The sequence below is a fragment of the Oncorhynchus nerka genome, linkage group LG27 (assembly GCF_034236695.1).
Source record: "Oncorhynchus nerka isolate Pitt River linkage group LG27, Oner_Uvic_2.0, whole genome shotgun sequence".
Classification (NCBI taxonomy): Eukaryota; Metazoa; Chordata; class Actinopteri; order Salmoniformes; family Salmonidae; genus Oncorhynchus; species Oncorhynchus nerka.
Window position 1 is genome coordinate 72,353,763 of NC_088422.1, and position 21,852 is coordinate 72,375,614.

The 21,852-nt window shown below is 42.8% G+C and overlaps 1 protein-coding gene across 2 annotated transcripts in view; it reads left to right on the forward strand.

Annotated features, from left to right (window-relative positions):
• The window catches only part of LOC115112375 (RNA-binding Raly-like protein), a 93,388-nt gene that overhangs the window by 59,915 nt on the left and 11,621 nt on the right, over window positions 1–21,852 (forward strand). The window contains exon 3 of one of the 2 annotated variants that reach the window (XM_029639397.2): window positions 20,632–20,682. The exons of the other annotated variant lie outside the window; for it this stretch is intronic. Within the exon in view, the coding sequence (XP_029495257.1) occupies window positions 20,632–20,682 (51 nt within the window). The remainder of the gene's footprint in view (window positions 1–20,631; window positions 20,683–21,852) is intronic. 2 annotated transcript variants of the gene reach the window in all.

Sequence of the window (21,852 nt, forward strand, 5' to 3'; positions counted from 1 at the left end):
ATAGAAACTTGTAGAAATAGACAAGATCCTGCAACTATTGAGAGGTAAATACCTGTCTATTTATGGAAAAATTGCCCTGACTAACTCCTTAGTCATATCTCAGTTTACTCACTTACTTATGGCGCTGCCTACTCCTGATGATTCATTATTCAAATCATATGAGCAAAAAATATTTAGCTTTATCTGGGACGCTAAACCAGACAAAATAAAACGTGCCTATCTATATAATGAATATGAATTGGGTGGGTTGAGATTAATAAATATAAAAGCACTAACTAAACCTTTCTAAAAGCTTCACTCATTCAAAAGTTTTATTTGAAACCTAAATTGTTCTCAAGTAGATTACTAAAAAAGCTCATCCATTGTTTAAAAATGGCCTTTTTGCCTTCATGCAGATTGCCATGTCTCATTTTCAATTAATTGAAAATTATACATTTTTCGAAGTATCTCTCTTTTTCAAACAAGCATTGCAGAGCTGGCTACAATTTCAATTTCATCCCCTGAAAAGATAAAACAAATATTACAACAAATATTATGGCTGAACTCAAATGTGCTGGTTGATAAAATACCTGTATTTATGGGAAAGATATTTGAAAAGGGTATTTTGTTCTTAAATGATGTTGTAAATTGGAATGGTAGAGTTATGTCCTTCGTGGAGTTATCAGAATTGTATGGAAAGGTTTGCTCAATCCAAGGGTACAAACAATTGTTTACAGCATTACCCCAAAAATGGAGGAGGCAGGTGGCAGCAGGAGGAGGTAGGGAACTGGTCTGTCTGCCCAATATAAAGGATCAAAACTTGCGGAGGAATAAAATAGCATAAATAGGAAAGTATACCAGTTTCATTTGAGGACCAGGATGTTGACAACTGTGCCATACAGATTGCCAAATCATTGGGAAGAGATTTTTGATGTACAGATTCCATGTTGAGTTGATATATAAAACAACACAAGATTCAAAACCTCGTGCTATTCAGCTAAAATTATTATATAGAATTCTTGCCACCAACAAAATGTTGAATATTGAGGGCATAAAATCATCGAAACACTGCAGATTTTGTTGTGAGGATACAGAATCAATAGACCATTTATTTTGATATTGCCCTCGGGTAGCCTGTTTCTGGTCTCAGTGTCACGTCCTGACCTTAGAACTTTGTCCCCCCCCATATTTTATCTAACGGGTGGCATCCCTAAGTCTAAATATTGCTGTTACATTGCACAACCTTCAATGTTATGTCCTAATTATGTACAATTCTGGCAAATTAATTATGGTCTTTGTTTGGAAGAAATGGTCTTCACACAGTTTGCAACGAGCCAGGCGGCCCAAACGGCTGCATATACCCTGACTCTGCTTACACAGAACACAAGAGAGTGACACAATTTTTCTAGTTAAAAGAAATTCATGTTAGCAGGCAATATGAACTAAATATGCAGGTTTAAAAATATACACTTGTGTATTGATTTTAAGAAAGGCGTTGATGTTTATGGTTAGGTACACATTAGTGCAACGACAGTGCTTTTTCACGAATGTGCTTGTTAAATCACCAGTTTGATGAAGTAGGCTGTGATTCAATGATAAATTAACCGCATTGATTATATGCAACGCAGGACAAGCTAGATCAACTACTAATATCATCAACCATGTGTAGTTAACTAGTGATTATGTTAGGATTGATTGTTTTTTATAAGATAAGTTTAATGCTAACTAGCACCTTACCTTGGCTCCTTGCTGCAATCGCATTACAGGTAGTCAGCCTGCCACGCAGTCTCCTCGTGGAGTGCAATGTAATTGGCCATAATCGGTGTCCAAAAATGCAGATTACTGATTGTTATGAATACTTGAAATCGGCCCTAATTAATCGGCCATTCCGATTAATTGGTCGACCTCTAGTCCTAAACGACTTGACATAACTATAGTTTGTTAACAAGAAATTTGTGGAGTGGTTAAAAAACGAGTTTGAAATCAAATTTTATTTGTCACATACACATGGTTAGCAAAGGTTAATGCGAGTGTAGCGAAATGCTTGTGCTTCTAGCTCCGACCATGCAGTAATATCTAACAAGTAATCTAACCTAACAATTTCACAACATCTACCTTATACACACAAGTGTAAAGGAATGAATAAGAATATGTACATAAAAATATATGAATGAGTGATGGCCGAACGGCATAGGCAAGATGCAGTAGATGGTATAGAGTACAGTCTATACATATAAGATGAGTAATGTAGGGTATGTAAACATTTTACAAAGTGGCATTGTTTAAAGTGGCTAGTGATACATTTATAACATCAATTTTTACATTATTAAAGTGGATGGAGTTGAGTCAGTATGTTGGCAGCAGCCTCTCAATGTTAGTGATGGCTGTTTAACAGTCTGATGGCCTTGAGATAGAAGCTGTTTTTCAGTCTCTCGGTCCCGGCTTTGATGCACCTGTACTGACCTCACCTTCTGGATGATAGCGGGGTGAACAGGCAGTGGCTCTGGTGGTTGTTGTCCTTGATGATCTTTTTGGCATTCCTGTGACATCGGGTGGTTTAGGTGTCCTGGAGGGCAGGTAGTTTGCCCCCTGTGATGCGTTGTGCAGACCTCACTACCCTCTGGAGAGCCTTGCGGTTGTGGGTGGAGCAGTTGCCGTACCAGGCAGTGATACAGCCCGACAAGATGCTCTTGATTGTGCATCTGTAAACGTTTGTGAGTGTTTTTGGTGACAAGCCGAATTTCTTCAGCCTCCTGAGGTTGAAGAGGCGCTGCTGCGCCTTCTTCACCACGCTGTCTGTGTGGGTGGACCATTTTAGTTTGTCTGTGATGTGTACGCAGAGGAACTTAAAAATTCCCACCTTCTCCGCTACTGTCCCGTCGATGTGGATAGGGGGCTGCTCTCTCTGCTGTTTCCTGAAGTCCACGATCATCTCCTTTGTTTTGTCGACATTGAGTGTGAGGTTATATTTTCCTGACACCACACTCCGAGGGCCTTCACATTTATTTTATTTATTTTTATTTCACCTTTATTTAACCAGGTAGGCAAGTTGAGAACAAGTTCTCATTTACAATTGCGACCTGGCCAAGATAAAGCAAAACAGTTCGACACATACGACACAGAGTTACCCATGGAGTAAAACAAACATACAGTCAATAATACAGTATAAACAAGTCTATATACGATGTGAGCAAATGAGGTGATATAATGGAGGTAAAGGCAAAAAAAGGCCATGGTGGCAAAGTAAATACAATATAGCAAGTAAAACACCACATTTGCAATGGAAGAATGTGCAAAGTAGAAATAAAAATAATGGGGTGCAAAGGAGCAAAATAAATTAACTATTTAAATACAGTAGGGAAAGAGGGTAGTTGTTTGGGCTAAATTATAGGTGGGCTATGTACAGGTGCAGTAATCTGTGAGCTGAGGGAGATAAGAGGAGAGGCGGACAAAGAAAGAATTGGTTTTGGGGGTGACTAGAGAGATATACCTGCTGGAGCATGTGCTACAGGTGGGAGATGCTATGGTGACCAGCGAGCTGAGATAAGGGGGGACTTTACCTAGCAGGGTCTTGTAGATGACATGGAGCCAGTGGGTTTGGCGACGAGTATGAAGCGAGGGCCAGCCAACGAGAGTGTACAGGTCGCAATGGTGGGTAGTATATGGGGCTTTGGTGACAAAACGGATTGCACCCTCCCTGTAGGCCGTCTCGTCGTTGTTGGTAATCAAGCCTACCACTGTAGTGTCGTCTGCAAACTTGATGATTGAGTTGGAGGCGTGCATGGCCACGCAGTCATGGGTGAACAGGGAGTACAGGAGATGGCTGAGAACACACCATTGTGGGGCCCCAGTGTTGAGGATCAGCAGGGTGGAGATGTTGTTACCTACCCTCACCACCTGGGGCCTGGCCCGTCAGGAAGTCCAGGACCCAGTTGCATAGGGTGGGGTCGAGACCCAGAGTTTGGAGGGTACTATGGTGTTAAATGCTGAGCTGTAGTCGATGAACAGCATTCTCACATAGGTATTCCTCTTGTCCAGATGGGTTAGGGCAGTGTGCAGTGTGGTTGCGATTGCGTCGTCTGTGGACCTATTGGGGCGGTAAGCAAATTGGAGTGGGTCCAGGGTGTCAGGTAGGGTGGAGGTGATATGGTCCTTGACTAGTCTCTCAAAGCACTTCATGATGACGGAAGTGAGTGCTACGGGGCAGTAGTCGTTTAGCTCAGTTACCTTAGCTTTCTTGGGAACAGGAACAATGGTGGCCCTCTTGAAGCATGTGGGAACAGCAGACTGGGATCAGGTTTGATTGAATATGTCCGTAAACACACCAGCCAGCTGGTCTGCGCATGCCCTGAGGACGCGGCTGGGGATGCCGTCTGGGCCTGCAGCCTTGCGAGGGTTAACACGTTTAAATGTTTTACTCGCGTCGGCTGCAGTGAAGGAGAGTCCGCAGGTTTTGGTAGTGGGCCGTATCAGTGGCACTGTATTGTCCTCAAAGCGAGCAAAGAAGTTATTTAGTCTGTCTGGGAGCAAGACATCCTGGTCCGCGACGGGGCTGGTTTTCCTTTTGTTATCCATGATTGACTGTAGACCCTGCCACATACCTCTTGTGTCTGAGCCGTTGAATTATACTGACGCTTAGCTTGTTTGATTGCCTTGCGGAGGGAACCATATCACCTTCACCCTACCTGACATCCTAGACCCACTCCAATTTGCTTACCGCCCCAATAGGTCCACAGACGACGCAATCGCAATCACACTGCACACTGCCCTAACCCATCTTGACGAGTTGTAATGACTCCAACCTAAGCATATGTAAACCTCCGACTTCAACTGTATATTATACTGGAAAAATTCAGTTATAAATGATTTTGTCTTAGTTAAAAATAAGTTGTCCTCCAGTAAACTTTGATTAAATTTCCAATATCCCCGTCCACGTGGAAAATCTATTAGAGTTATGTGAATGCCAATTAGATGATGATCCGGTCTCCTATTAAAACTTTTTTAACCTTTGATGCAAGAGAGAAAGAGACAAGAAAGTAGTCAAGACGACTAGCTTGATTAAGTCTCCTCCATGTATATCTGACTAGGTCAGGGTTATTTAGTCTCCAAATATCCACTATTTATAATGTGTCCATAATATTTGTGATTTCCTTAAGGGTGATGATAGTTTGTAGAGTGATTACCTTTACACTCCATTGAGGTACTTAACACTGTGTTATAGTCTCCTACCATAATGATTAGATCATGTGTTGCCTGTAAGTTCCATAAATTGGTATAAATGTTTTCGAAGAAGTGTGGATCATCCTGATTTGGACCATAAAGATTAATGAGCCAAATCTCTTTTTCATCCCCTTTCATATTTAAAAGGATCCACCTTCCTTGCAAATCATTCCTGACTATTTGCACATTCAGATACATTTTTTCTTAATTAATATCATCACACCCTTTGAGTTCCTTTGTCCATGACAGAAAATAATTTCACCATCCCATTCCTTTTTCCACACAACTTCATCTAAGGATGTAGAGTGAGTTTCCTGTAAACAGTATATGTTACATTCCTTTTCTTTTAGCCATGTAAAGACTGATCTTCTTTTTTATAATCTGCTAAACCGCTACAATTATAACTGGCTATACTTATTTCACCCCTTACCATAACTAGATACTATTCTCTGTCTAAATTGACAGAGGTAACTGAGCTAAAGATCAAAACTAGTGCTTTCAAATGTCTGATATTTAGAATTCAAGAAATAGGTTCTAGCAATATTTGTTTTATTCCCTTGCCTGTTTTCCTGTGAGCCAATGCCACCGATGTTAGAACATTGAGACAAGATATTATATGTGTAGCAAATCTGAGTAGGTTGATGCGTATGATATTGGATGTGATATAGTGAGAGTGTGTACGATGTCTGTATAAGAGTAAGACTATAATGGGTGATGTCCAAATAAATAATAACTCTGCCAATTTGCATGTTTGAGTGTTTGTGTGTAACATGTAGTGCGTGTATTCATGATGATAATTGTAATCCATATCGTATCACCATCATAGTTGCATCATAATTACCTTTAACATAATTGAAAACACATCCCAGCATTTCCATAGTAATTGACGTTTCCCATGATCATGAAAGAGACCTTGCATTACTCTAGAGACGGCTTCACTACAGTACAAATGTATTCCGTACAATATGTTATTATTCCCCAATGCCCCATTCTGATATCTTCCCCTTGATTGTTGTAAATGTATATAAACTTGTAGACAAATACATAAAAAATAGACAAAAAATAAACACATTCAGTTATAAAACAGTTCTCGACAATAGAGAGAGAGGGAGAGAAGAGAAGAGAAAAGAGAGAGAGAGTGAGAGATGAGAGCGAGATCAGGTGTGTGTGTGTGTGTGTGTGTGTAAGTATAAGTCTGTATGTGTAAGCAAGCATGTAATTGAGTACGTGTGTGTTCATATCCACTTCATAATGTTCAGATATTGTTACAGTTCCCATACCTTCTTTTTTTCCCGTAACCTGAAGACCCTGTAGAGTTTAGTACAGCCATGGTGTTATGGAGCTGTCTTGGAATAGCTGTCCATCTATAAAGAGTTTGTCCACAATGATAAAGGCACACTTACCATTCTCCCTTTGCTGTCTTTGTACCGGATACAGTCTCTTAATTAAGACGTTCGTTTATCGCCCTTGGAAACTGGTCATTGAGACCGAATTTGGTCCCTTTAAGCTCCCTTCCCCTGCTTTTGATGAGCTCCTTTTGTTGGTAGTGTTTCAATTTTGCGATGATTGGTCGGGGACCCTTGGTCTTGTCGCTCTGAGCTCCAAGTCTGTGTACTCGGTGGAAAGCCACCTTGTTTACAGTCTCTATAGAAAGTTTCAAGGTGGATTGTATGAATTCTCTGATCGCGCCCTCTGGATTATTGGATGCGTCCTCAGGAATCCCAGAAAAAAAATAGATTTTCACGCATGCTACGACTTTGTATGTCTAGCGACTCCTTCATTAGCCTGTTTTCCCTGAGTAAACAATCCATGTTGGAATCGTGTATTTTTACCTTGACTGTGAGTGTCTTGTTTTCTCTTTGGATTGTGAGAATGTCACTCTGGCTGAACTCCAAACTCCCCCTCAGCCCTGCTTCCTCCTGACACAACTGTTCCAGTGTTGCATGGATTCCAGCCAGAGCACTAGCCTCTACCTCAATGGTAAGTAAATCGTCCATGTCTGTAGATTAATCTGTTTTTCTTTTTTTTGTCAGGTTAAAGTTATTTTGTGAGGTGGTCGGATCTTTCCATGATGGAGTATGTTGTTCCTCCATAGCGTAAAGCTGTTGGTACTGGTCGATTTCCCTCAGGATCTCCTTAGTATCCAGATTGGCTCTTTACTGCAACCAGTTGTTTTACGAAAAAATAGCAATGAGTCTTTCCCACGACGACGACAGGTATCTGTAGTACAGCCAGCTAGCATTCGCGGAATCCACGCAAAAAAAGGAACATAAACTTGCAGTCCCAGCCGACACACGTGTGTTGACAACAGCTGATAATCAGGTAAGGGGACTGGCTGTACCAAAATGAACATGTGGCGATAAAACAATGTAACTGTACATTAGATGACACATTCTCAGTATAGATGAAGCTAGTATGTTGTTGTTGCTTACTACGTACATTTTTACATAACAGTACATTCTAAATACTATTTAGTACGATTAGTACAGTTTTAGTAAGTAGTAGGTAAGACAGAATTTGGACACGGCCTTAGTTGCTCATGCACATCTAAAAACTGAAGTCACCATATGTCACTCTGCAACTCAGACACAGTCAGACAGAAGTGTTGAGGTTAGTGTAATATTTAAGGGGGAATTCTTTATCCCTTAGCATGCACAGTGCACACTGATGTTCCAAAGAGGAACTGTCTGTCTATGTTAGAGAAAGACTCCGTGAGAGAGACTCTGTGAGAGAGACCACAGTGAGAGAGACCTCAGTGAGAGAGACTCAGTGAGAGAGACCTCAGTGAGAGAGACCTCAGTGAGAGAGACTCAGTGAGAGAGACTCAGTGAGAGAGACTCAGTGCATGTTCCTATGATGACAATATGAGATACAAAGCCTCTCTGGGAGGTTTTTCTCTCTTTCCATTATCAGTCTGTCTATGTTAGAGAAAGACTCCGTGAGAGAGACTCTGTGAGAGAGACCTCAGTGAGAGAGACCTCAGTGAGAGAGACTCAGTGAGAGAGACCTCAGTGAGAGAGACTCAGTGAGAGAGACTCAGTGAGACTCAGTGAGAGAGACCTCAGTGAGAGAGACTCAGTGAGAGAGACCTCAGTGAGAGAGACCTCAGTGAGAGAGACTCAGTGAGAGAGACTCAGTGAGAGAGACTCAGTGCATGTTCCTATGATGACAATATGAGATACAAAGCCTCTCTGGGAGGTTTTTCTCTCTTTCCATTATCAGTCCATTTCCCTCGTGGTTTGATGTATGGTGTTGGACGAGATGATGGAGATGGATAGAGGCTGAGGATATGACTGATAGAGAGAGAGAGCCAGGGGCAGATATACCATCTGATAGAAGGCAGGATAAATTGTAAGCTGCGCATGGATTCCTCTATGCTTTATCTCTGAAATGGCAAAATAAGAGAGATATAGAGATAGAACGATGGAAACAGAGATTGGAGGAAAGCCGAGAGAAAGGGGCATATGAGGTGGGGTGGGGGAGAAAGTGGTGGAGTTTAGAGAAAAACATTGAGTTGTAAAGAGGGAGAAAAATGGAGAGCATGACAAAAAAAATTGAGATTTACACAGAGAGCCTAGACACAGAGAGCCTACACCTTGCCTTGTATAGCTCTGCAGCTGCATGCTTAGTTTAGTTGCAGCATGGTACTGGTAATAATAGTGCTGGGCAGGGTGCACAGCCAGCACCACACAGAGCACTACCAGCCTGAGCCGGTCTCTTACCCAGGGCTCACAGTGGGGGATCAGGGGCTTACGAGGGAACATTATTGGGCACATGGTGGAAAGTTGGAAAGGCCACAGCAACAAAACAATAACTATTCCTCTGGCTGTGGCTGATGATGCGGAAATGCCCTCTCCTCCAGGTTTGCTGTATCTCTGCAGCTGTCTGTCTCTTTGTGTAGCTGTCTGTCTGCCTGGAGTCTCTGGCTAGGATCAACAGATTATCAGATGAGTCAGTGTGAAATAGTTTGACTCTATTCAATGTTCTGCTAATCCAACTAGAGTCCAATAGGCCAGTCCCACAGATAGACACACTGCAGGGACCATACTGAGGGAGAGGACAGGAGCAGAGAGGAGAGGGGAGAATGAATGAAAGGGGGATAGGAAAGGGAAAAGTTGGGAGAGAATAGGAAAGGGGAGGAGGGAGAGGAGATCATAGAGAAAGAATAAGAGAGGGAGATTCATGGAGGGGGGGTGGGGGGTTGAAGAGAGGATGGTAGGGAGAAACAAGCAGAGTGGAGAGCTCTTATCTCTGAGCCCAACTCCCTATAGCTCCCACTGTGGTGAATTTGACCTTTATCATACACAGAAAATGTGAGGGTGTTAGAAAATCTTGGTGTTAAAAAAGTGTTAAAAGTGTTACGAATGTTATATATGAGGTTGTTGATTCTAGTGGGGTTAACACACGTGGGATTGAAATTGACACCACCTGCAGTGAATAAATTAAGTGTTATTTGAATCAAGTGGAATCAACACCACGTGGTGTTGTTGTTACTTGAATGTGTTTACTTAATTTCCGTTAACTCTCTCAGAGTGAAAAAGACATTGGAAGGGCCTCATTATCTTAATTCCCAGCATGCTTTGTTGCAGATAGATTTTTGGAATATTTTGTTTTAATATCAATGTTTCTGCATGCACATTGATTGATTCGTTGATATATTACTACACAAACATAAATAATATACATTTTTCTCAACTTTTCCAATCTGTAAGTGGTTGGACTTATTTCACCCGTTATTGAGATGGTTCGTCCAGTTTAGATGGTTTAGGTAGTCTAATTTCAGAATCTTCCCTACCTTGGCAGTCATTCTAATGGGAGATTGTGGGTGATTAAAAGTTCCAATTGTTGGATATCTGAACTGGCTGGATTTCAATAGGAATTACAGTGCCTTCAGAAAGTGTTCATACCCCTTGACATATTCCACATTTTGTTGTGTTACAGTCTTTTTTTATTATCCATCTACACACAATACCCCATAATGACAAAGAGAGAGCAAGTTTTAACTAAATCAAATACAGAAATATCTCATTTACATAAGTATTCACACCCCTGAGTCAATACTTTGTAGAAGCACTTTCTGAAGGCGCTGTATATTACACCTTGCAAGAGAGCATAATATGACTTGCCGATGTGGCCTGCAAACCAGGAGTTTCAGACCACTGTGTTAGGGTAAAACTAGGCTGTCAAAGTATAAAAAAGGTAATTTATTGTAATGAATAATGACATTTCTATGATTTAATATTAACTTCGGCATTCACCTGGTGAAGGCTACAGGACTGAAAGAATAATGTCTCTGTCACTAGCAAACACTGTTATGGTTGGTACAGGTACCTAGAAAATTCATTCAAAAGGCAGCCTGGGAATAAGGTGTAACCACAGGTGTTAGCATCAGCTCTTATAAAGTGTTAATTTAAGTTGGAATTTGCAAGACCCATGGTGTTAGGGACCCTACACCCTAGGGGTGCTAGTTTATCAACACTTTGAAAGGTGTTCATGTAATACTCTTTTGGTGGGTCACATATACACACTAAGAAAGTGTTAAATGGAACACTGTGGGTGTTTAAAATTCTGATCTCAAATGTTCTGTGTAGGAGCCTATAGAATGCACCCACTTGGATTGTGTTCAGTACTAAACTATATACAGTGCAAAAATGTCAGTGTACTGTGCTTCACTGTATGTATACATGTACGTGTTTAACACTGCATGATACTCTGCCCCCCTGCTGTGCACAGAGTGTTCAGCACAGATAGTTGTGCCCCAGCTTGAGAGCAGAGGAGCCCTGCTAAATCCCGCGTTTACCAACGCAGGAGCAGTCAGCACTTTTCTCTAATAGCCCTCTAAACACAGCCCCAGTGGAGAGAGAGAGCATTTCCCCCAACTCTATAACCTAGCCTGCCCGTACAGCACTCGACAAGTCACGGCAGTGAGATTGATGTCTCTTACCTCCACTACGTCCACGTTAGTAGCAATAAGCGGAGATGTCCTGCACGGCCAGCAGGAAAGGCTCAGTTCATCAAAGAGAAGTGTGGAGCTGGCAGAGAGCAGTGAGGAGCTACAAGCTCAGTAAAACACACCTGAGTTAAGGCTTTAGAGTGTTCCATTCCTCTATCACACTCTCCTTTCTGTGTCAGACTAGAGACTTGGACTGGGCTCTCTGGACATTCTCTTGTAAGAGTTGAGTGTGAGCATGCTTGTACGACTCTCTGACCGTTGGCACTCATAACTCAGGGCTGATGCTCCTCCCCTGTGTTTAAGAGGCTAGTTCCATTCCCCTTGCATTAGACTGATATGATTTACACCAGCACAGCACGGCTCAGGTCGGAGTGGGAACTTTATCTGAACATAAATCACCTGCTACCTGCCTACAAGGGCCTCCGGGAGGAGAGGGACGGAGACAGCACTTCACAACTAATACACCAGGGAGGGAGGGAAGATGGAATGAGAGAGGGGGGGGGGATTCGAAGGAGAGAGGTAGGGAGGAGGAGGAGGAAGGTGGGGGGAGGGAGGAGAGATTGAAGGAGGGGGAGGGGGAGGATGTTGAAGGAGAGAGGGAGGTGGAAGGCGGGAGGAAGAGAGCAAACAGTGGAAGGGTTGTTCCACAAAATTAGTCCCTTTTGGGTAGTGTCACTTGGTAGTGTCACTTGGTATTGTCACTTGGTATTGTCACATGGTACTGTCACATGGTGAGGGTAAATTTGTGTCACTTGGTGGGGGGACATTTTTGTTTTTATTTTTTACATTCTGTCATGAAGAGCACATGTTCAACTTAATAAAAAACAGGTTTTCCCATCTCAAGTTCAATTTAAAAAATACTATAGTAAGTGCTTATTAAGTGCCAAATAAAGTAACAGGGTTGATCTTAACAGGGTTAATGATTTCATCTTAAATCAGTCATAAATGGAAGCTTGTGTGCAACAGGGATGGGCAATTGAATGCATGGTTCAAAATATAAATTGTTAAAACATTTCTAGCCTGTCTATAGGTAACAGGGTTGACGTGTTGTGCTCGACCCACTCGGTTTCCCACCACAAAACACCAGACAATGGCCAAAAAGAGTAGAACCACCTGCTTTTACATTAGGATGTGGCTATTAGATGTTCAAGGTTTCTTTAGATAGTTTTTCTAAGGAATAGTTTCACCATATTAAAACAATAAATCATTTCATGCAACGGTAAGGACCAACGCTAGAGATGAGAAGCAGGTACAGGGAGTCAACATTTAACATAGCACAGACATTAAACAGGCCAGGAACAGCGTCAGCCCCGGGTAACATAACGACATACTAACATTAATCCTGAAGCAGGGAACAGAGCTTGGGAACAGACAGATATAGGGGAGGTAGTGACACAGGTGATTGAGTCCAGGTAAGTCCAATAATTGCTGATGCGCGTGATGGGGGAAGGAAGGTGAGCCTAATGATGGTGGCAGGAGTGAGTAACGCTGGGGAGCCTGGTGCCTTCGAGAGCCAGGGAGGGGGAGCGGGGGCATGTGTGACAGCAACAGGGTTGACGTAATTTTTTTTTACCTTAATATGAATCACTAATCACATGAAATGAATAATACTCTTCAGAAATAACTTTGTCAAAGCAACAAAATAACTACGGGTTCTTCCCCACCCCTGTTTCGGTCAGAGGAATAGGGCTGGAGAAATTGAACCCCTCTCAAATTCATAGACAGAGCTATGGAAGTAAGGACTGACCATGATATCAAAATGATAAACTCAGCAAAAAAAGAAACTGCCCTTTTTCAGATCCCTGTCTTTCAAAGATAATTCGTAAAAATCCAAATAACTTCACAGATCTTCATTGTAAAACTTCACAGATCTTCATTGAAACACTGTTTCCCACGCTTGTTCAATGAACCATAAACAGTGAATGAACATGCTCCTGTGGAACGGTCGTTAAGACACTAACAGAGTACAGACGGTAGGCAATTAAGGTCACAGTTATGTAACCATAGAACACTAAAGAGGCCTTTCTACTGACTCTGAAAAACACCAAAAGAAAGATGCCCAGGATCCTTGCTCATCTGTGTGAACGTGACATAGACATGCTGAAAGGAGGCATGAGGACTGCAGATGTGGCCAGGGCAATAAATTGCAATGTCCGTACTGTGAGACGCCCAAGACAGCGCTACAGGGAGACAGGACGGACAGCTAGCTGATTGTCCTCGCAGTGGCAGACCACGTGTAACAACACCTGCACAGGATCATCCGAACATCACACCTGCAGGACAGGTACAGGATGGCAAAAACAACTGCCCGAGTTACACCAGGAACGCACAATCCCTCCAGTGCTCAGACTGTCCGCAATAGGCTGAGAGAAGCTGGACTGAGGGCTTGTAGGCCTGTTGTAAGGAAGGTCCTCACCAGACATCACCGGCAACAACGTCGCCTATGGGCACAAACCCACCGTCGCTGGACCAGACAGGACTGGCAAAAAGTGCTCTTCACTGACGAGTCGCGGTTTTGTCTCACCAGGGGTGATAGTCGGATTTGTGTTTATCGTCGAAGGAATGAGCGTTACACTGAGGCCTGTACTCTGGAGCAGGATCGATTTGGAGGTGGAGGGTCCATCATGGTCTGGGGTGATGTGTCACAGCATCATCGGACTGAGCTTGTTGTCATTGCAGGTAATCTCAACGCTGTGCGATACAGGGAAGTCATCCTCCTCCCTCATGTGGTACCCTTCCTGCAGGCTCATCCTGACATGACCCTCCAGCATCAAATCAAATGACAATGTCACCAGTCATACTGCTCGTTCGGTGCGTGATTTCCTGCTAGACAGGAATGTCAGTGCTCTGCCATGGCCAGCCAAGAGCCCGGATCTCAATCCCATTGAGCACGTCTGGGATCTGTTGGATCGGAGGGTGAGGGCTAGGGCCATTCACCCCAGAAATGTCCGTGAACTTGCAGGTGCCTTGGTGGAAGAGTGGGGTAACATCTCACAGCAAGAACTGTCAAATGTGGTGCAGTCCATGATGAGGAGATGCACTGCAGTACTTAATGCAGCTGGTGGCCACACCAGATACTGACTGTTACTTTATATTTTGACCCCCTTTTGTTCTTGGACACATTATTCCATTTCTGTTAGTCACATGTCTGTGGAACTTGTTCTGTTTATGTCTCAGTTCTTGAATCTTGTTATGTTCATATACATTCTTACACATGTTAAGTTTGCTGAAAATAAACGCAGTTGACAGTGAAAGGACATTTCTTTTTTTGCTGAGTTTAGTTTTAACTATGTTTGAGGCTTCATAGTGTGTGTTTACCTTAATTTGTTTACAACCATTGGAGTGAAAATGCTTATTTTGGGTTCTGATGGGGTATGACATTTGAACTAAGCTCATGAGGCATTTATAAATTATATTCATCAATATGGGAACATTTCATTAATCCAGAAGTCCCAAAATGGATGAAGCAACTACAGATTGCCCCTAAGAGTCTTAAATCTTCCTAGATGTCACAGAGGGTGCACAAAGTGAAATGTCAAATGCTGAATTTTGGCATTTTAGCAATTCTTTATTCATATAAAAAAATCATATTTATTGAATTATCCATGTGGTCTATATTTAAGGGGACTTTATTTAATAACAGTATTTTACAATTCAATATTGGGGCACAATTAGTACTTAAAATATCAAAGTGACGCAAAAGGGTCTCATTTCATGGAACAACCCGGACCAGCAGAACAATTATTACGCTGAAATCACTTCTGTGGCTTCTGACCCATCCCCCCTGCCGTGTGATTGGGCAAAATGCCCTCTGACCCTTCCCCCTGTCGTGTGATTGGGCAGAGGGGGCAGATTGGGCTTGGCGGCTCTCTGGAATAGATAAATATGTGCTCTGTCTGGCCCATTGCCCCACTCCCCAGCCAGATGAGCAATTAACCATCACAGTGAAAACCAGAGAGAGAGAGAATAAGAGGTATGTAACGGCCGTTGTTGGTGGAAGAAGAGGAGGACCAATGCGCAGCGTGGTAGGTGTCCATCTTGATAATTTATTATCACGAGAACGCTAAACAAAATAACAAAGGAGAATGAACGAAACTAAACAGTCCTGTCTGGTGCAGACACAAAACAGAAAACAATCACCCACAACTCAAAAGTGAAACCAGGCTACCTAAGTATGGTTCTCAATCAGGGACAACGATTGACAGCTGCCTCTGATTGAGAACCATACCAGGCCAAACACAGAAATACTAAATCATAGAAAAACGAACATAGACAACCCACCCAACTCACGCCCTGACCATACTAAAACTAAAACAAAGACAATAACAAAACAACTGAGGTCAGAATGTGACAAGGAAAAGGAAAAGGAAGGGGAAAGGGGGAAGAACGTGAGAAAGCATGCATGCATTCGTGTGTGCATTTGTTTTGTGAGCTGCAATCCATCCTGTGGATGACGTGGGACTGTGCTCACTCTTCTCCGGGGCTCGTCAAACACAGATCTATATGAACACTTGACACACACCATTACACTGATGACGACAAACTACTGGGACAGAATGAGAGGGGGGAGGAGGGGAGGATATTTATGAGAGTGTTTGTTTCTGGGGGAGTTTGAGTGAGAGTAAGTAAGGTTGTGTCCTTATGCCATGGGATGACTTGGCTGTTAGTGTGGAGAGAGTAGATGAGGGCGCATGTTCCTCCCTAGGCTAATCCCCTAAGAGCAATGAGCACATACTCATGAGGCCAGTTTCCTGATCAAAGGGATTGATGATCATGGCATCCTGTTTATATCAACATATAGTGTATGTAGGGATGTGTGAGTATACGCTGTGTGTTGACAGGGGGAAGTATCAATGCTTACCACAGACAGCACCTCCACATCTGCGCTCGCACACACACATGCACACACACACGCTATGCGACCAGCAAGGTGAGATGATTTGTAGCCAGCCATGTCTAATGGATTGCCGGGGCACTCGAGAAATTATGAAAATAAATAAATTAGCCTTTAGCGACCCCGCTGTCCATTTGGCTGTCCCTGCACACACACACACACACACACACACACACACACTACCCTTCACTAAGCTACCCCTCTCTCTCTCTCAAATACATGTTTCCACTCACAAACTCAGAGACCATTATGTAATTAAAGAGAACCAGTGTGTGATTGGTTTACTTATTAAGGTGGTTCTGTTGCTGGTTGAGTATTGCTGAGCGATTAACAGAAATGTCAGTTATTTTTTGTTTTATAAACAACTTATTGACCAATGTTGATTCAGTTATTATAAATCCATTTTGTTAGTTTTTTTTCTGTGAGCTCAAAGCTCATTTTCTCTAGAAATAAATCAGATCGAACTGTGCAATGTAGTAGGGAGTTGGAGTTTCCAACAGGCCAATATTCTACTAGTTTGGTGCTGAAAACGTGATAATTAACTACAATGACCACAATCCCTTGCTCGCCTACTTGTCCGATCTATGCGTGAGCGCACAGACACAGAGAGAAGAGACAGAAGAATGCATGGTCGAGAGAGATAGAGAGCAGTTGCTTCACGAGGTATCTCTGAAAATACATGATCTAAGTGATTGATATTTAGTATTCAGCAGTCATAAAATTATGCCTTATTAACTTTGAAGAACTACTAAAATAGTGATTTTGTCGGACAGCATAGGCAGCAGCTCTATAGAGTTATAAATACCTTGCGACAGGGGGAATGGAAGCTTCTTGTGTGCAGGGGCACCTTGCTTTGTATATGCAACAAAGCTTCCATTCCAGAGACCATTATGTCATTAAAGAGACAATCCAGAGTGTGATTGGTTTACTCCAGGTGGTTGTGTTGCTGTATGAGTAGTGCTGAGTAATAAACCAACATTTTACTAGGTATCTCTTTCTGAAAATACATGATATAAGGAATTGATAGTTGGTATTCAGCAGTCGTAAAAGTATGCCTTATTTACTTTGGGAAAAAAATCAAATCCAAAATAGTGATTTTGTCAGACAGCATAGGCAACAGCTCTATAGAGATGAGAGGATGACTTGGAATTAAATAATAAAGTCATCATATAAAACAAATGTAATATACACAACCAAAATATTTTATGAAAGTAAAGTGAATAAATGATAAGTAGTAATTGTCATGTACTACCATCATGGGACTTGTTTTATTATCTGTTGTTACAGCATTCAACCCACATAACGCAGTGTAATTAATTTTAAAATGTCATTTGAAACCGAAATGAAAAAAATGTGATTTTTTTTTAGAATCGAACTGAAACTCAAAAAAGCACTAATCTCTCAACATTATGGTCGAGAGATGTGCTGTGGTTCTAATAGATACTGTTTATGTCTAGTGGTATTCAAACTTTTTCAGAGGTGACCCAATTTTTCCGCCAGAATTTCTGGGGACCCCATTTCTTTCCCCCAAAAAATTATAGTGATCCCACGCCAAATCTAACCTTAAACCTTAAGACCTTAAAATTGGTACATTTCGAATTTTACATCAATAAATAACCTTCAATTCATTGCATTAAAAATATATAAAAAAATTGGCTACCCCATTGAAGTTCCCCCACGACCCCACTAGGGGAATAGCACTGATTTATTGTCTCCCAGCAGTCATTTTGGTCATGGTAACCATTCTGGAGCCGGGAATCAGTCTTTTCACCAGGCAGGTGGTGTTACAATACCCAATGCCTCTCCGAAGTGCTCGGCTAAAAGGATGATGATACTGTAATGCACAGTATGGTCTCCTATGTTTTCAAACTGCAGGAAGGCACTAATACCTGACATGTCTGTCTGCTTGTCTCAGACTTGGTTGAAGAGTTTAGCCACTCTAATAACAGAAGATGGGTTGGATAATAGAAGAGGAAATGGAAATTGTTTTCTGTCTTGACTCTCTCTCTCTTCTCCCAGTGCTAAATGACACAGATTACCAACTAGAACATTGCTGCAGGGAGAGAAAATGATAGAGGAAAAGAGGGAGAAAGAGAGTTAGAGTGAGTCAGTCTGTCTTAGTTTTCCTGCTGTGAGAGTTTGGCAAATAGTTGTTATTTTCTCTGTCTTTCGCTCGAGTTCCCCATTAGGACACAGAGCCCCTCATCTGTGCCGGGGACCGTGGTGCTGTTCTCTCTCTCTCCCGATTGCTCACTTTGTCTTTCCTCCCTGCCTGATCATAGAACTTCTGTTGGCCGCCAGATCTGTTAGCTCATGGTGTTCTGCTGAGCGCAGGGGATCTGTGGGTAGAGGTTGAGAGGTTGTGTTCAGTTGGGTCATATTAGCAGACTGAGTGGAGAGGTTCTGCTTAAGTTCAGTTTCAATGGTGGCTAAGGAGAACGGTTTTGTCAGGGTCTTCAAACTGGCTAAGTAGGGTGGTTTTGTTTTGGTTCAGTAGTACAACGCACATACTGTAAACCCTAATCCACACAGCCAACCCTGCACTGTGCAGACACACATACACATATGGACATGGAAAGAAACCTTCAACCAGAGTGTGCTCCCCTACAGAGGACTAAGTTTCCATCGTGTTAAATAGGGATAGCTGGAAACATAGATGTCTACCATTTCACATGAAAGGCCTACCGTTATTTAGAATAACAGAAGGCTTTCTGCAAATTGATCAGACCTCAAGCTAAATCATAAAACAAAGTTGGGGAAGATCGTGATGAGGCGTAAATGTTTACACTTATTACAGATTATTTGAAGCTGTCAGAATCTGGAGCTCAGAAAAACCAACTGTCTTCTGTGTGTGTGTTCAGACGAGGGGAGAAAACCAGAAACAGTTTGGCTGCGGGTAGCTGGAGGAGAATTCATTAGGAATTTACACACACACCTCAGGTACACAAACACACACTTTTATACCAACACTGCTAGTTATCTCAACACTTCAGAGACAGGGTTGCTACATTCTGAATCACATTTACATACAGAGTGAGCGAGAGAAAGTGTGTGTGTGTGCAGCACATCTGTCTGTGTGTCTGCACTCATGCATGTGTGTACTGTATGTTTTTAGCTGTGAAACAGTGTTACGTTTAGTCTCCTGCTGTACTTCCTGACATGTTTACTGATACATTACTTTCCTCCAGTCAACAGCATGATTACAGCACTGAAACTCAGCCCCCTGCTGAGACAGATAGGACAGAGGGGCTTTAGGTGTGTGTGTGTGTGTGTGTGTGTGTGTGTGTGTGTGTGTGTGTGTGTGTGTGGACGTGATGAGAGTGTGTTATGTGTCTGTCATTCATGTGTGTGGGTGGGTGTGATTTTGTGTGTGTGTGTCATCTGTATGTCGTGTGTGTCTGGTTTGATCCATCTGTTTGAGAGCCTCTGATGAACCCATGTAATGTATGCTACTCACTTTGAGGTGATCATGTATTAGATTCAGTAGAGGCCATCGTGATGGCTCTATTTATACAATGAATAAACATATGTGTAATAAATAGGAATTAGTATGGGTACATGAGTCACCTTTCAGGCACCTATAAATACACTGCTTCTCTATGGTTGAAAGTTTTACAGAAAGCAAAAGTGGAGGGTGTTTGCTGATAATGTCTATGTGTGTATACTTGCGTGTGCGTGCATGTGTGTGTGTGTGCGCGCATGTGTGTGTATGCTTGTGCATGCGTACTTACATGCGTGTGTGTGTAGACTTTAGGGCTGGGGTATCAGTGGCCAGGCAGGGATTAAACACACAGAGAAATGCTGAGCTCTATTTAACTACACACCAGGGTATGAGCTACTTACCATCAGGCTTAGTGTCACTCCTCTCCCTGCCCTGGTCTGCTCTACACACCAAACCGTATAGGGTAATCTATAAACTACAACCTACAGCAAACTCTGCCCATATATTATAGGGAAAGGTGTGAGCAAGTTGAGTCTAATCAAACACACACAGAGATGCACAAACACACACACAGGCACATACACAGATGGGTGCATACACTCCAACACACATACACACACACCTGACAGTCCAACTTCACAGTAAATGAGCTGGAATATGTAGAAGCACATAGTGCGCAGCCTGTGGTCATTGGTGCATAACGCAGGACAATTTCTATGGATTTTTCACCTTGGGTGCTGTGGCACAACAAATCCAATGTCTTTTTCCAGCTGGCTAGAAATCATGAATAGCATATTCCTTCCACTTGCCAGAGCCCTGCTCTAACTATGTACACACTATTCCAGCAGCCTGCTTACAGAGTGAAATATCTCTGATGGCATATTTAGCTCACCTAATGAGGAACAGATCTGAAAGGCTGCTTGTATCCGAGATAGATGTTGTTTGATCTTTCAGTTTTTCATCAGCCTCTGCTTTCACATAGGATGACTTGTTGTGTGTGTGTGTGTGTGTGTGTGTCAGTAACACCTCTGTCAGTCAGCTGTGAAGACAGTTGTGAGCCTTTGTGTCAGGCCACTGTCAACTCACTCTCCCCCCCCCTCTCTCTCTCCCTCTCCCCTCCCCCCTCCTCCTCTCTCTTTGCAGATCTGACTATGACCTGGACTATGAGTGCTATCAGGAGGACCTCTATGACAGGTACTGTCAGCCCGCTCTGCACCGCACCACTCACACAAACCCTGAATGTTCAGAGTCGGACAAAGGAAAAGTCTAAAACACACACTTAACCCTTCTTGTCTCCCCTGTCTCCTGTTGGCCCTCTCCCTCCCTCCCTCCCTGCCTGTCACTGAGCTGTCAGTCATGTGTCTCTGCTAACAGAGCTGCCTGTCACTGCCCACTAATCGTACCTTGGTAAATCTTCACTCCACTCGGCCTGGCAGGTGCTTGAGGCACACACATATGAATGAACAAACACACACACATACTGTACACGAACCCACATCCTGTGCAAGCGTACACACACACACACACACACACACACACATCAACACACAGGGAGCTGATATGTGCTGTGTGGCCTCTATAAGGAATCCAGTCAGGTTGTAAGCCACTCTAACCCTCGCTGAGTCTCTAATAATTATGAGTCAGCTTAAACTGTTCTAAGTGCAGCAGCTTATATTACAAGTTCCATTAAAGCTCAGGTTAGTTTTCTGTGGCTCACAGCAGAGGTTGGGCCATGGGTCAGGGTGGCTACATTACAGTAACTGAAGCATATAGAGAATTAACTGTAGGCTGGAAAACTGCCATAAAGTACCTGTTCACTTTCCAGCGGTACTGTACTGTAGATGGTACTGTGTTTTGACATGGAGCTGTGGAGTGTTTTCGCTACAGCTCCAGCCAAGAGATCATGACCTCAGTTCAGATTCCAAGCCAGAATTTGACAGTCAGTCCGGTTCAACACAATTAATTCAAGTTTAGTACGGCCCTACCCAGGTCACAGTTCAATCCCGTTCAGTCCACTCCAGTCTTGCTCAATGCCTTTCAGTCTGATGATCTCTGATCCCGTTGGATTCCGTCCATATCAGTCCAGTTTAGTCCAGTTCAGCATGGCTTAACCCAGGTCAGTCCTGTTCAGTCTGACTCAGTTGTGCCAAGTCCAGTTAAGTCTGATTCTTTCTCGTTCAGCATGGCTTAACCCAGGTCAGTCCTGTTCAGTCTGATTCAGTTATGCCAAGTCCAGTTGAGTCCGGTTCTGTCTGGTTCGTCACCCAGGTCAGTCACTCAGGTAATTGCTATGGGAGCTCTCCACCTCCATCAGGCACTGAAGGTGACACGGCTCATTCATAAACACAGCACTCAGCACATTTG